Source organism: Neovison vison, chromosome 11 (assembly GCF_020171115.1).
Source record: "Neovison vison isolate M4711 chromosome 11, ASM_NN_V1, whole genome shotgun sequence".
Lineage (NCBI taxonomy): Eukaryota > Metazoa > Chordata > Mammalia > Carnivora > Mustelidae > Neogale > Neogale vison.
In genome coordinates this window covers 118,738,426-118,752,304 of record NC_058101.1, presented here as the reverse complement: position 1 = coordinate 118,752,304, position 13,879 = coordinate 118,738,426, and the positions used below count along the sequence as shown (strand labels likewise).

The following is a 13,879-nucleotide window of genomic DNA, read 5'->3' as shown; positions in this document are numbered from 1 at the left end:
GGAGAGAGGGAGAATCTCAAAGCAAGCTCCTGCAGGGCTCAGTCTCATGACCCTGAGATCATGACCTAAGCTAAAACCAAGAGTCAGATACTTAACAGACTGAGCCATCTAGGTGCCCTGATCCTATTATTATTATCCCCACTTCACAGGTGAGGAAACAAACACAGACAGTTTGGGTAGCTTGTCTGAGACCCCATAGTGACAGAACCATGAATTGAACACAGTCAGGCTCCAGCGTCCAACTGTTAATCATTATTACTAATTATACTAATAAGATAAGGCAAAACCTCAGAAGCACAAGATTGGGCAAGGAGGAGATAAATTTATTGTTTTTTACTGAAACAGTGAAAATGACCTAAATAATGCTATGCCTAAGAAGACTTAATACACATCAACTTAATAAATGTAAAGATCATTAAATCTGTATCAGTGTTCCTCATGCTTTTAGGTCTTCAGAATCTTTAGAAAGCTGTATTAATTGAGGACAGTATAGTGTGGGTTCAGGTTTTCAATGGAAGAAAAGTGAGAGTTCAGACACTGATCTAGGCGCATGTGGAACTTGCTGGAGGTAGTATACTGAATTAATGGGAACAGGACTGTCAGTTCATGCATATGGGAAAAAATGATCATTGATGCCTTATGGTATATGCAGAAATCAGGTTCATGTGGGTGAAGGACTTAAATAGTAAAGCAAAAATGTTGAAAGTATGGACAAATATCTTCCTTGCTTTTGCAGTTTTTTTTTTTTTTTAAAGATTTTACTTATTTATTTGACAGAGATCACAAGTAGGCAGAGAGGCAGGCAGAGAGAGAAAGGGAAGCAGGTTCCCCGCTGAGCAGAAGGCCCGATGCGGGGCTCGATCCCAGGACCCTGAGAACATGACCTGAGCCGAAGGCAGAGGCTTTAATCCACTGAGCAGTATTAAGAAAGACAGCAAAATTACCAATATTGAAGGAAAGACAATAAATTTAACTGCAGTAAGATTAAAGAATTTATCTGTTCTTCATGAGCTACCTTAACAAAAGGGGACAACACTCTCTTTTTTAATTAAACATTTAACAATTAAACATATGACAACTGTTACTTGTGACATATTTTGGGGGTGGTAGAAAAATGGGATAGGGGAGGTATACAGGTAGGTGTAAGATACTAGCAATGTTTGAAGAGGCAGGCTCCTAAGTATTCTTTGTAAAAACAGCCCTAAATTAGCACATAAGCCATATGCATGGACAGATAATGACAAGAGTATCATGAACAAGTTCCCATCACTCCCTCTCCTCACTGCCCCCCTGCCAAAACCTATAATGAATAACACATGGTCTGTTTTTCACAATTGTGTAATAAAAAATCCAGGGGGAGGGGATAGTCAGCTTGGACTCCACCTTCCAGAGGCCTTCCCCGGTGACACATCCCTTTAACAAGAGTTAACCAAGGCTGTATGTGGACACTTAACAGAGTTTCTGCACACAGCTCACTGTACTATAGGGAGGCTTCCATCTGCATAGCTTACCTACGAGTCTCAGTGTATTGACAGTAATGTCTCAGCTTTCATCCCTTATTGCTGCCTCATTGGGTGCTTGATAGATGTTTGTGGAATGACTACATGAGAGAATGAGCAAACACAATGAGACATAGGACTTTATAATTTTTTTTTAAGATTTTATTTATTTGACAGATCACAAGTAGGCAGAGAGGCAGGCAGAGAGAGAAGAGGAAGCAGGCTCCCCACTGAGTGGAGAGCCCGATGCAGGGCTCCATCCTAGGACCCTGGGATCACGACCTGAGCTGAAGGCAGAGGCTTTAACCCACTGAACCACCCAGGCGCCCCAGGACTTTATAAATGAAGTACCATAGGACAACAGAGGGTGGAGATATAAAAACACTGGCTGCTTTCCATGTTGGTGTAACCTGCATTCTCATAAATGTCTTGAAACAGTTAAGGTAGTTGATTGTCACATCTGTCTTAAGCTTGATGATATTGGGGCAGTAGATACAGAGAAGGTGCTCTGATTCACCTTCCTTGAATTTCCTAAGTGATACCTGACATTTAAAAGATTATTGTTCGTAGGTACAGTTCAAAAGCTTAAATAAAGGTAATGCTGATTTGAATGAGTTTCAATATCAGATAGGTTATCAGTCCTTTTCTGTAGAAACCTATAATCATTGAGTAAAGGAAGGTAGGATAAAGGGAAGAGAGCTTGCAGAATTGCAATACTCAGAAACTTCATGCCTGTCAATGAGGTCTGGCTATCAGTACACAGAGAAATGGGCATTGTTAACTAGTGACCGGACCTCCCACCTTCAGAATAGTCCTGCATTTACATTTATTTAGATGATGTGTCCAGTGATCATAGTTACTGACTTTTAAAAAATAAAAGTATTTATTCTTTAGGAGTTTGCAGACCCTTCTGGATGATGAAGGTGATGACTTTGGAGAAGTATTTTATATCTATTTTAATGTGAGTAATGATAATAACCAGATTACAGATCAGTTTTAATCATATTAATCCTTTACATGTTCAGATTCTAGACATACCACTTAAATAAAAGGACAAACTTCTGAATTAATGCAAAAGTTTTTTTTTTCTTCATTTTTTATGAGCTGGGCCTATCAGATTTTTCTACGAAACACCACCTAAACATAGTGGCTTAAACACAATTCATTGAGTTTCTGGCCTGAATCGACTTGCCTGGGCTGAATGGTTTACACCTGCCTTGCTCGTATACCCAGTTGTTGGCTGGGTTATGGAATATGGACTGAAACAGCTTTTCTGTTCTAGGGGGTCTCTTGTGTTCCAGTAGTCCTGTCTTTATAGAACTGTCATAGGATTACAAAGAGTGGGAAGAGATGGCAAGCCTCACCATACAAGCTTCTTTTTAAGCTTTTACTTACAGCATATCCTATTGACAGGAGTAGCTTACATGGCCACAGCCATATGCAAGGCTGAAGAACCAACGTACTCCTCTTGATGGGGGGTTGGGGATGCTGGGGGGTTGCACAGCTATTGCAAAGTCACACTGCACAGGGGCTTGAATACCAGGCTGGGAAGAAGTTGTGACCGTTTTTGCAAATCTGCCATACTATGTCTAACTATATAAAGTGGCTATTGAAATGTGGCATTTGCCCAATTTTTTCAGTATGATAAATCAAGTTTTATAAAAATTAATTTTTCATTCTGCATGATAAGATAGTAATTTTTTACATGCACATTTTGTTTGCATGACAGAAATGCGTACTTTTATAAGATCTTGAGAAAAAAGGTATGCTTTAAGGTTTTTTTTTTTGATAATTGCTTCGGATTGTTTTGGAGACACTATCTGAGTTTATTTGTGGTTACAGGTGCATTGGGACAAAAATGATACAGACCTAATTCCTAATGGAAGTTGTGTCATTGTTGACCAGACTAACAAGTACGTACAGAGAAGTGAAATATGTTTTGTTTATACACTGTTTATTTCACTGGGCTCTAAAAATGTATTAGAGTTCTTAGCAGTTAATCACTTTTTAATAAGACAGCGAGGTGGTGTATATTGTGTGTACATATGTGTCTCCTGGAGTTTATATTCTGGTAGGAAAGGAAATAGCTTTCGCAGAGGCCTTCCCTTATCGTCCTGTCTAGGTTTATACCACTAACTTCTGTCTCTGTTTCCTTACCTGTTTCTCTTTTTCTTTTCATATCACCCATTACATACCTTTAGGATTACTGCTTGCCTGTATTTCCCCAATAATAAATAAGCTACTGCAAAATAAGCTACTGCAGTAAGCTGCGTGATGGCAAGGACTAGTCATGTTCATCATGGTGCATCTAGTACCTAGAAGAGCCACTGGTCTGTGGCAGGCACTTAGTATTTATAATGTTACTACATGGTACTGTGGTGTCTTGAGTTCTCAGCCCCTTAACAGGATTCTGTTTTAAAGCCACAGTGTGGGATGAGAGAACATTCCACCAGTAGTTGGTTAGAGTGGCAGAGAGATACCACCAGATGCGCATTCTGGTGTAAGCCAGCCAGCTATTTTTCTTCCATCTTTTCATCTTTATTTTTAAAAAAGAACTTCGAAGTCTGACATACAGAAAAGTATACATGTAAGTATACAGATCAAGAAATAGAACATTTCCAGTTCTGTAGTATATTTTATGAATATTCTAATTCACCTATATTATCACTGATAGACATGCTGAGGTTCTCTGCCTCTTCACAACTACTTTTAGCCTAGTCGCTTTCCCTGAATCAGCAAATGGCCCAGAGGGAAAAACTGCAAGTAAAATGCCGGGCTCACTTTGCAGGGCTTCCCCTCTCTCTTAGTAGTTCAGAGGCCTCTTGCATCTTAGGTTTGGAAGCCTAGAGCTAGATGTGTTTTTGTATATTCTCTGGCTTTTTCTAGTTCTTCTCGTTGGGAGTATTTGGGTGTGCTATCCCATCATAGCTAGATGTAGAAATCCCTTCTCTATTTGTGCTTAACCACAAATACTAACATTAACTACTGTCATACATTCAGAGAGTATGGAAGACCATAAAATAAAATGGGAAAATTTTCCCATCTCCCAAGCCTCTTTTCCAGAGCACTGTCAGCAGGTCAGGTTTTACACTTCCACACTTTCTCTGTTCTAATCTGTGTCCTTTCTTTTAACTGTGTGACCTTGAGTTATTATATAACTTCACCAAGAAACTTCTTTTCATTAATAAAATGTCCTAAGAATCTGCCCTGAGAGTTGTATGACAGTTAAGTTAGAGATATGAAAAATGGCCAGGTGTATATGGCTATTTTTTGGCACTTAATTGTTCGGTGTTTTAGTTCTCATTTTATTTTTGGCTTTCTGCCCATCTTCCCTGCCCCCTGCTAGTTTTGTTCAGGGAACTGCAGTAAACTGAAATAATTTTTTGTTTCATTAAAGGAGAGAATATGTTTCTAAATATGTCAATTACATCTTCAACATCTCTGTGAAGGCACTTTATGAAGAATTTCAAAGAGGATTTTACAGAGTGTGTGACAAGGATATTATTGAGTTTTTCCATCCGGAAGAACTAAAGGATGTGATTATTGGAAATACAGATTATGACTGGGAAACCTTTGAGAAGGTATATCGTAAAGGCCTAGAAGTTTGAATTTGAATTTCCTGTTTATTATTTTCTGAATATGTTTTTTTGTGTGTATTTTTTTTTCTAGAATGCACATTATGAAGAGGGATATGATAATTCACATCCCACCATAGTGATGTTTTGGAAGGCTTTACACAAATTGACTTTGGAAGAAAAGAAAAAGTTCCTTGGTAGGTATTCTATCAGGAGTGATCTAGAATCTTCGGTCTCTTTTATGGGATACCTAAACCTTGTTTATTGTAGACACCATTCGCCACAGATCCTTGTGTAAGAGCCACTCCACGTCCAGTTGGATGTTCTCTCTGCCAGGCTGCGTGAACATAAAAAAATGTTAATATAGGTCATCTTTCTTGTGACTTCAGCCCTGCCTCTTGCTTTCAGATGTCCCCTCAGTTCTCCATCCAAGTTAGATATTTAGTCTGCTTTCTGTATTTGTGACTCCCATTATTCAGGCCTTATGGGATTAGCCATATTTTACAACGTCATTGCCTCCAGCCCTTTGTATCTCCCCTACCACATTTTGATCTCTGTTTCATGCTTACTTGGTTGTATACCTGCATCTTTGCTCAATGACTTTCTCATATTCTTCCAAAATTTCCATACTTATTTTTGAGAAACACTTTTCTTGTTCTTCTTTTTGTGGATAACAAATGTTGGAAGATAATCAGGCTTCTCCAGAAGCCCAGCCTGACTTTCCAATCTTTGCTTTATAGGAAATCATTATTTCAGCCAAACAGCTCCATCATCTCTACATTCTTGAGCTCACTTTGTGCCCTCCCACCTCCAGGCTTTCTCTGAAGTTCCTTGTCCTGCCTCGAACCCTCACCCACCTCCTTGTTGCTGCTCTAAACCTTCCCCTTCTTAAAGATCCAGCTTAATTCTGAGCTCTCCAAAGTCTCCCTGGTCATCCCAGCCTGATTCTTTCTCCCTGCTCTGAACCACACTCAGCATTTTCACTCAGGAAGCACTTAATTCCATGATGCCTCACCCTTTTGTTTTTCCCTTGCTATTTCTCTTTTTCTGCACAAGAATATAATATTTCCAACTAGACTGTAAGCTGCTTGAGGGACAGTGTGTCAGTGCCCGATGCAGGCTGAAGTGGGACTCTGCACGTGGTCCCTTCGTAAATGTTTTGAATAAGCAGATGTTTTTTCCCCTCTATAAAAGTCTTGGTCTCTGGGAAACAGATCACTCAGTTTTATTCTTCTTCTCAGTGTTTCTTACAGGAACTGACAGAATTCAAGTAAAAGGTTTAAAGAACATGAAAATAACATTTTGCTGTCCTGAAAACGTGAATGAAAAAGATCCCATAAGAGCTCAGACGTGTATTAGTGTCCTCTACCTTCCCAAATATTCTACAATGGAAAGGGTGGAAGAAGCACTTCAAGTAGCCATCAACAACAGCAGAGGATTTGGCTGACTCGGCCTCACGTTCTTTACCCCTTTATGGAAATATTTTCAAAAATAAAATTAAGAACTCAAGAATTAATGTGAAAGTCCCACTATTCATTGTGTTCACCTGCTCTTTCAGTACTGTGTTTTTGCATATGAGATATTTTGATAATGTTCTAGACTAGGCTGTTAGAACAAGGTGACCCCAAAACATAGTGCATAAAAGACCGAATTTTGTTTTTCTCTCATAAGCATCTTGGCTGAGGTGGTGCTTCTCCTACTCCCACTGCTCAAATAAAAGTCAAGTGACTTTCTCATTGAAAATGTCCATGGAAACTGCCCATTTCTGAATTAAATCTTCTATATGGCATTTGAAACTGTTGACTTCTTTCTCCTCAGAACTGTTGTGAACTGGTAGACTGTGGCTTGCTTTTTCTTGGCTTTTTTCCCATTTCCTTTGCTTGTATTTCTTACACTCCCCTGACCTCCAGTGCTAGTGTAGTCCTCTGTTCTCACTCTGCACACACCCCCATCAGCTCCATGGTTTCTGCTCTGTCTTCATGTGATGGTGCCCAGATCTCTCCATGACCTACAGGACCTGGTTGATTCCAGCCACAGCCATTTTTTTGTCTGTTAGTCTGTATCTCCCTGTGTGATCCATGGCTCATTAATCTCAGCATGTCTAAGAAAATTACTGTGTTTCCTGTAGTCCATGGCTCAATGGTATCACCAGGATTTCTAGGCAGAAACCTGCAATCCTCATCCCTCCTCTTTATCCACACATTCAATAAATCTGGTCCTAACAATTCTTGTTCTTGTATCTAGATACACACCACCCCACAGAACTCTCTGAGGCTGGAAACTGCCCCCCCACCAATATCTGCAGTTCAGTAAGGTAGCCTTATGCTATAGTAAGGTTTAGTGTTCGAAGAATTTTGAAGAGAGAAAACATCAGTGGTGGGAGAAAGAATCTGGAGCTGTGCTGCCCAGTATGTGGCTATTCAGTTAAATAAGGGGGCCTGAGTGGCTCAGTGGGTTAAGCATCTGACTTCATCTCAGGTCATGATTTCAGGGTCCTGGGATTGAGCCCTGAGTTGGGCACCCCACTCAGCTGGGAGTTGGCTTCTCCCTCTGGCCCTCCCCACTTGGTGTGCTCTGTCTCTCAAAATCTTAAATAGAATTAAATAAAATTTAAAAGTTCTCAGTCACACTACCCAGATTTCAAGGGCTCAATGTCTCCATGTGATGGGTGGCTAATGTGTAAGTGCAAATACACACACTTACCACTGACAGGGCCCAAACCTACGAACCCCTGTAGTTTTGCATGTGCTTTTTTTCTTGGAAGAAGAGCCACGGTGTGATAAAGCTGCACAAATCAAGATGATTTGAAAATCAGGCAGTAAAGTCATAGTTCATTGTTATCAAACACCCCAGATCCTTTCAGGCATGCCCCCTGTGCACCTCCAGCCTGCTTTCCCACCAGTGCTCTGTATACACAGCATACTTCACTCTAGGCATCTATAACTATCTCAAGTTCCTGAACAGGCCACAGTCTCTCCTGTGTTGTGTTTTTTAAGATTTTTATTCATTTATTTGTTTGACAGAGAGATCACAAGTAGGCAGAGAGGCAGGCAGAGAGAGAGGGGGAAGCAGGCTCCCTGCTGAGCAGAGTCCGATGCGAGTCTCGATCCCAGGACCCTGGGATCATGACCTGAGTCAAAGGCAGAGGCTTAATCTACTGAGCCAACCAGGCCCCCACTCTCCTGTGCTTTTACTCATGCATTTTCTTATTCCTGGAAACTTCTAATCCCACCCCAATGCCCTGATTCTTCTTTACCTCCTCTCTTTTCAATTCTGCATCCCAGCTCTGGGTTCTTCCTCTTGTTTCTCAGAATTCACTTAATTTATGGCCACCTAGTAGGTGCCACACCAATAAATACTTGTGGAATATGGCTTCCTAGCTCAGCATTTCACAAATGCTAGCTTTTCTGAGTACAATCCTCATTATGGTTCCTTCCAAGGGCTTAGTTGCCAATGGTTCTTCATATGAGTTAGCCAAAAGTGCCACCTAGTGGCAGATGCGGAAGATAGCAATCACATCCAAATGGAGCCTTTCACTAAGGGACAAAGCTTGGAGGAGACAGGCCTTTCTCCACACAATCTCCCCACAGCTATACTCAGTAGTGAGACTCTTACTGGCTTTTGAGGGTGCTAGGTAATTTCCTATTTTCTACTTCCCTTAAAACAACCACCAAGTCTGGAAGTAGGTATCATTTTTATCTTACAGATCCAGAGTCAATTTTAGAGAACTTCTTAGCCCACTCTACAGGATTGGAAGAAAAGAGAGAGGTCATGGCAAGTCTTTTTTTGTTCTCTTAGAATGGGAAATTCTCATTTTGAAAGCTGAGGGAAGGATCTTATTCACAAGATGGGTAGTAAAGGTGATCCTTGTCAGCGATGCTAAGGACACTAAGGAAAATAATCTCATTAAGAGGCTTTAAGGAGGGGCGCCTGGATGGTTCAGTGGGTTAAGCTGCTGCCTTCGGCTCAGGTCATGATCTCAGGGTCCTGGGATCGAGTCCCACATCGGGCTCTCTGCTCAGCGGGGAGCCTGCTTCCCTCTCTCTCTCTCTGCCTGCCTTTCCTGCCTTTCCATCTACTTGTGATCTCTCTGTGAAATAAATAAATAAAATAAAATAAAATTAAAAAAATAAAATCTGTAAAAAAAAAAAAAAAGAGGCTTTAAGGAAGCAAGAGTTCCCATCATTGTTAGTGAAAGTATAAGATAGTATTTCTTGTGGTGGGCTTACAGCTGGAGGTGGTGGGGTCAATGCCATGGCATCCATACGGGGCATGAACTATGTTATGGGAAGCTAGTGAAGTAGAATCCCCATCATTAGACATTTAGATACTACTTTTTAAAAAATTTGGTAACAGATTTATTGGTATATTATTCACATAGGATAGAATTCAGCTAAGTGAGGTGTGCAGTTGAATGGATTTAGTATATTTGCAGAAGTGTGCAACCACTGCCACAATTTTAGAAACCCCCAAATGTTGTACCCATTAGCTGTTTAACTCCATGATGTTCCAGCCATATATGCATTCTCTAATCAACTTTCTGTTTCCACAGATTTGTCTATTATGGACATTTCATGTAAATGAGATCAAACAATATCCTATTTTTAAAAATTGGCTTCTTTCATTTAGCATGTTTTCAAAGTTCATCCACGTTGTAGAATTTATCAGTACTTTATTCCATATTTATTGCTGAGTAATATTTCATTATATTTATACCACATTTTACTTATCTATTCATCAGCGGAGGGATAGTTGTGTTATTTTCCATGTTTTGGCTTTATGAATGACGCTGCTATGAATATTTGTGTGAAACATTTGTATGAAATGATGCTGTATTGGTAAAATCTGTGTTTAACATTTTGAGGGACTGCAACTGTTTTCCAAAGAAGCTGAATCATTTTTATATTCTCAGCAGCAGCATATGAGAGCTTGAGAAATATTTAAAATCTGCAGATTTCCTTTTTTTTTTTTTTTTTGCTACTGTGTTTTTTAATTGAAATATAATTGTCTTAACAGATCTGTTCTTAAAGAGTGCTAGTGAGGGCCGCTAGTGGGTGGCTCAGACAGTTAAGCGTCTGGTTCTTGATTTCGGCTCAGGTCATGATCTCAGGATAATGGGATTGAGCCCCACATCAGGCTCCCGAGCTCAGTGGGGAGTCTGCTTGAGGATTTCTCTCTCTCTCCTCTTCCCCGTGCTTGCACGTGTACATCTCTCACTCTCAAATATTTTTTTTTTTTTTTTTTTTTTAAAGATTTCATTTATTTACTTGTCAGAGAGAGAGAGAGGGCACATGCAGGGCGAATGGCAGGCAGGAGAAGTAGCCTCCTCTCCAAGCAAGGAGCCTGATGTGGGACTTGATCCCAGGACCCTGGGATCATGACCTGAATCAAAGGCAGATGCTTAACCAACTGAGCCACCCAGGCATCCCTCTCTCTCAAGTAAGTCTTAAAAAAAAAAAAGAGTGCTAGTGAAATACAGAAACATTACATTTAGGTAGCTCTTTTCCTTTTTGTGCTATTATTGCCTTGTGTATTATGTCTATATGTTACAATCTCAACAATACTTGGTTATAATTAATAGTTTGTATAATTTAATGCCTCTTCAAGGAACAGAGAAGGAGAACAGGGATGTATTTGTAGTATTATTTCTATTAACTTTGTTTACCTTTTCTAGTTCTTTTCATTAGTTCCTGTGAATTCAGGTTACCATCTGATATCATTTCTTCACTCCAGTTCAGCTTTGCTCCCATCTACTTCCTTTGTGCTACTAATGGCAATATGGTAGAGACCCCAAAATACAATTTATATATATTGTTTTCTACAAGTTGCTCTACAGATCAGTTAAGTAGAGAGGAAATATACATTTACAATGTCTTTTATAATTACATAATTACCTTTACTCTGCTGGTGGCCTGCCCCTCCTGGGAAGATGCCATAAAGCTCTCCTAGACTAGGAGTTGAGGGAGGAGAGCTCCGGGTCTTGGCGGCACCCTCCTGGAGTGAAACGCTTTGAGCTGAGAGGACAAAGAAAGATGTGGGTGATGGTTCAGATGGCACAAACTTCAATGTGCAGCATTTACTGAGATTTAGATTTTCTTGTATGTTTCCTCATTTGGCTGTATGCCTTTGGGACAATTTCCAGAGACTCTGAATGGTTGTTTTGTTCACCAGTTAGGGTTGTTTGACAAAGGGCTTTCAGTGTCAAATTTAGCTTGTCCTCACAATTTTAGGAAATAAGCAGGAAGGATTTCTAAACCTACAGATGAAGCTCAGAGACAAGTAACTTGCCTAAAGTTCTAAACCTTGTTAGAACCATGCTTTCAGGCTCTCAGGAAGTATGTGCCTGCTCCGTGCTAAGCATTAAATTAAAAATGTTGAACAGTTTACTGTCTAGACAGGAGACAGAAAGCAGGCAATTACAGTACAAGTTCAAGTTCTAAAATAGAGATAAAATATATGGTGCTTTAGGAAACAAGAAAAAAGGCATCAGACTTGAGCAGGAATTTGAATCCAACCATTTTGATTCCTAATTTTGCTTTTCTTATAAATAGAAAGGATGAGTCTTCTTAAAATAAGGAGGTACTCTGCAGTATGGTTAGGAAGGCAGACTGAACCCATGGCTGCTGACAGTTTAAGCCTTGGTATGGTTCTTGCTGTTGCCCTGAGTAAATCATTTCAATCTCTCTGTACTTCAGCTTCTACCATCTATAAAATGCTGCCAGTATTGCCCACCTGACCTCTTAGGTTATAGAAGATTATATGAAATATGCTTAGCACTGGAGTTAGTGTACCATTTGCACACTACAAGTGATTATCAAATAAATTCTATTAGTGAAAGGATGGCATTAATGCTGAACTCCCCCAGAGTATCCTTATCAGTTTCCTCAAAAATGATAAAATGCTTAGCTTGCAAAAGTCGAAATTGACTTTTTATAGTGCTTGTTTTATCAGCAAAATCATTTAATTTACACTGACCACAGTGAGATTTAGGGTAAGTTAAAAAGAACAAGGGGCATCTCGCTGGCTCAGTTGGTGGAGCATGTGACTCCTGATCTCAGGGTTGTGAGTTCGAGTCCCACATTGGGTGTATAGATAACTTAAAAAACTAAAAGCTTTAGGGGCCACCTGGGTGGGTCAGTTTGTTGAGTGTTGAGTGTCCGACTTTTGGTTTTGGCTCAGGTCACAACTTCAGGGTGAGATGGAGCCTGATTTCATCATTGGACTCTGTACTCAGCAGGTAATCTGCTTGAGATTCTCTCTGTCCCTCCCCCTGAACACCCCTTCTCTATATAAAATAAATAAATCTTAAAATAAAAAAGCAATAACTCCCTTTCAGGAAATGATAGTAACTTCTATAATTGTCCAGATTATTTGTATTTTGCCAAGCAGTGATTTTTTTTTAAGTATAGTTGGCACACAATGTTACATTGATTTCAGATGTACACAGTGATTAGACAACTCTACACCGTGCTAAGCTCACCACAAATCTAGCTATCAACTGTCACTTTAAATGTTGATTATGATACCATTGGCTACATTCCCTATGTACCTTTTATTTCAATGACTTTATTCTGTAACTGGAAGCCTGTACTTCCCATTTCCCTTCAACTTTTTGCCCATTCCCCCTACCCTTCCCTTCTGGGCAACTATCAGTTTTCTATATTTGCATCTATTTCTTTTTGGTTTTTAGATTCCACATGTAAGTGAAATTATATGGTATTTGTCTGATGTATTTTACTCAGCATTAATACCCTCAAGGTCAACCCATGTTGTCACAAATGTCAAGATCTCATTCTTTTTTTTTTTTTACATAGGAGTAACATACCATTGTATATATGATGCTGGACAGGCTGAGGCCCCAAGGCCTCAGGTCCCTCTCCAAGAGGGTTTTTGGCTTTGTACAAGGAAGAATTCAAGAGCAAGCCATTTAGAGAAAGGGGAAAAGATTAAGTATACAAGAAAGGAGCTACTTCATAGACAAAGTAGCTGTCTTCCCTAGGAGAGGAAGAGGATTCTCCCTTGCCTCTAGTGGTTTTTATAAATTGTTTTAGGATTTTATTTGTGAGAGGGAGAGAGCAGGGGGAAGGGCAGAGGGAAAGGGAGAGGGAGACATAGCATCCTCAAGCAGACTCCCTGCTGAGCAAGAAGCCCAAGGCAGGACTCAGTGGCCAGCTCCTGAGATCATGACCTGAGCTGAAATCAAGAGCAGGCTGCTCAACTGACTGAGCCACCTAGGCCCCCCTATATATTTTCCTTAAATTAGGTAATCATATGGGGAGGGGCTTACACTTTAACTTTGGGTTTCTCATTCACATTAGGCAATTAGTTTTTCCATTGTTTTAGGATTGTGGGATTACCCACAGGGAACAATTTTAAGAATGTCCAGACTGTCACTTTCCCTGCTGAGTTTTAGGGTATGGGTCAACCTAAAACCAAAATGGCTTTACCTTTGATCACCTTGTCTCCCAAGCCCTCTTCCCTCCAGCCTTATATGCCACATCTTCTCCATCCATTGATCCATTGAACTTAGATTGCTTCCGTATCTTGGTATTGTAAATAATGCTGCAATAAACATAGAGGTGCGTGTATTTTTTAAGATTAGTATTTGTTTTCTTTGGGTAAATAGTCGGTACTTGAATTACTGAATAATTTAGTATTTCTGATTTTTTGAGGTTCCTCTATACTGTCCCACAGTGGCTATACCGATCTACATCAACAGTGCACAAGGGTTCCTTTTTCTACACATCCTTGCCAACACTATTTCTCATTTATTTTAGCCATTCTGACAGGTATTACATGGTATCT

General features: G+C 40.0%; 1 protein-coding gene and 1 long non-coding RNA gene across 2 annotated transcripts in view; one reads left to right on the top strand and one right to left on the bottom strand.

The window, feature by feature from the left end:
* Positions 1-6,590, top strand: part of HERC5 (HECT and RLD domain containing E3 ubiquitin protein ligase 5) — a 41,230-nt gene extending 34,640 nt beyond the window's left edge. The window contains exons 19-23 of the mRNA XM_044224532.1: positions 2,394-2,460; positions 3,342-3,412; positions 4,897-5,080; positions 5,169-5,271; positions 6,316-6,590. Coding sequence (XP_044080467.1) covers positions 2,394-2,460; positions 3,342-3,412; positions 4,897-5,080; positions 5,169-5,271; positions 6,316-6,521 — 631 coding nt within the window. The 3' untranslated portion in view covers positions 6,522-6,590. The remainder of the gene's footprint in view (positions 1-2,393; positions 2,461-3,341; positions 3,413-4,896; positions 5,081-5,168; positions 5,272-6,315) is intronic.
* LOC122889422 lies at positions 5,250-13,759 on the bottom strand. The gene is made up of 3 exons (XR_006380899.1): positions 13,522-13,759; positions 10,969-11,088; positions 5,250-5,411 (listed from the first exon to the last, which is right to left on the bottom strand). It is a non-coding gene; the product is annotated as an uncharacterized LOC122889422 (long non-coding RNA).
* Positions 13,760-13,879: the final 120 nt, after the last annotated feature.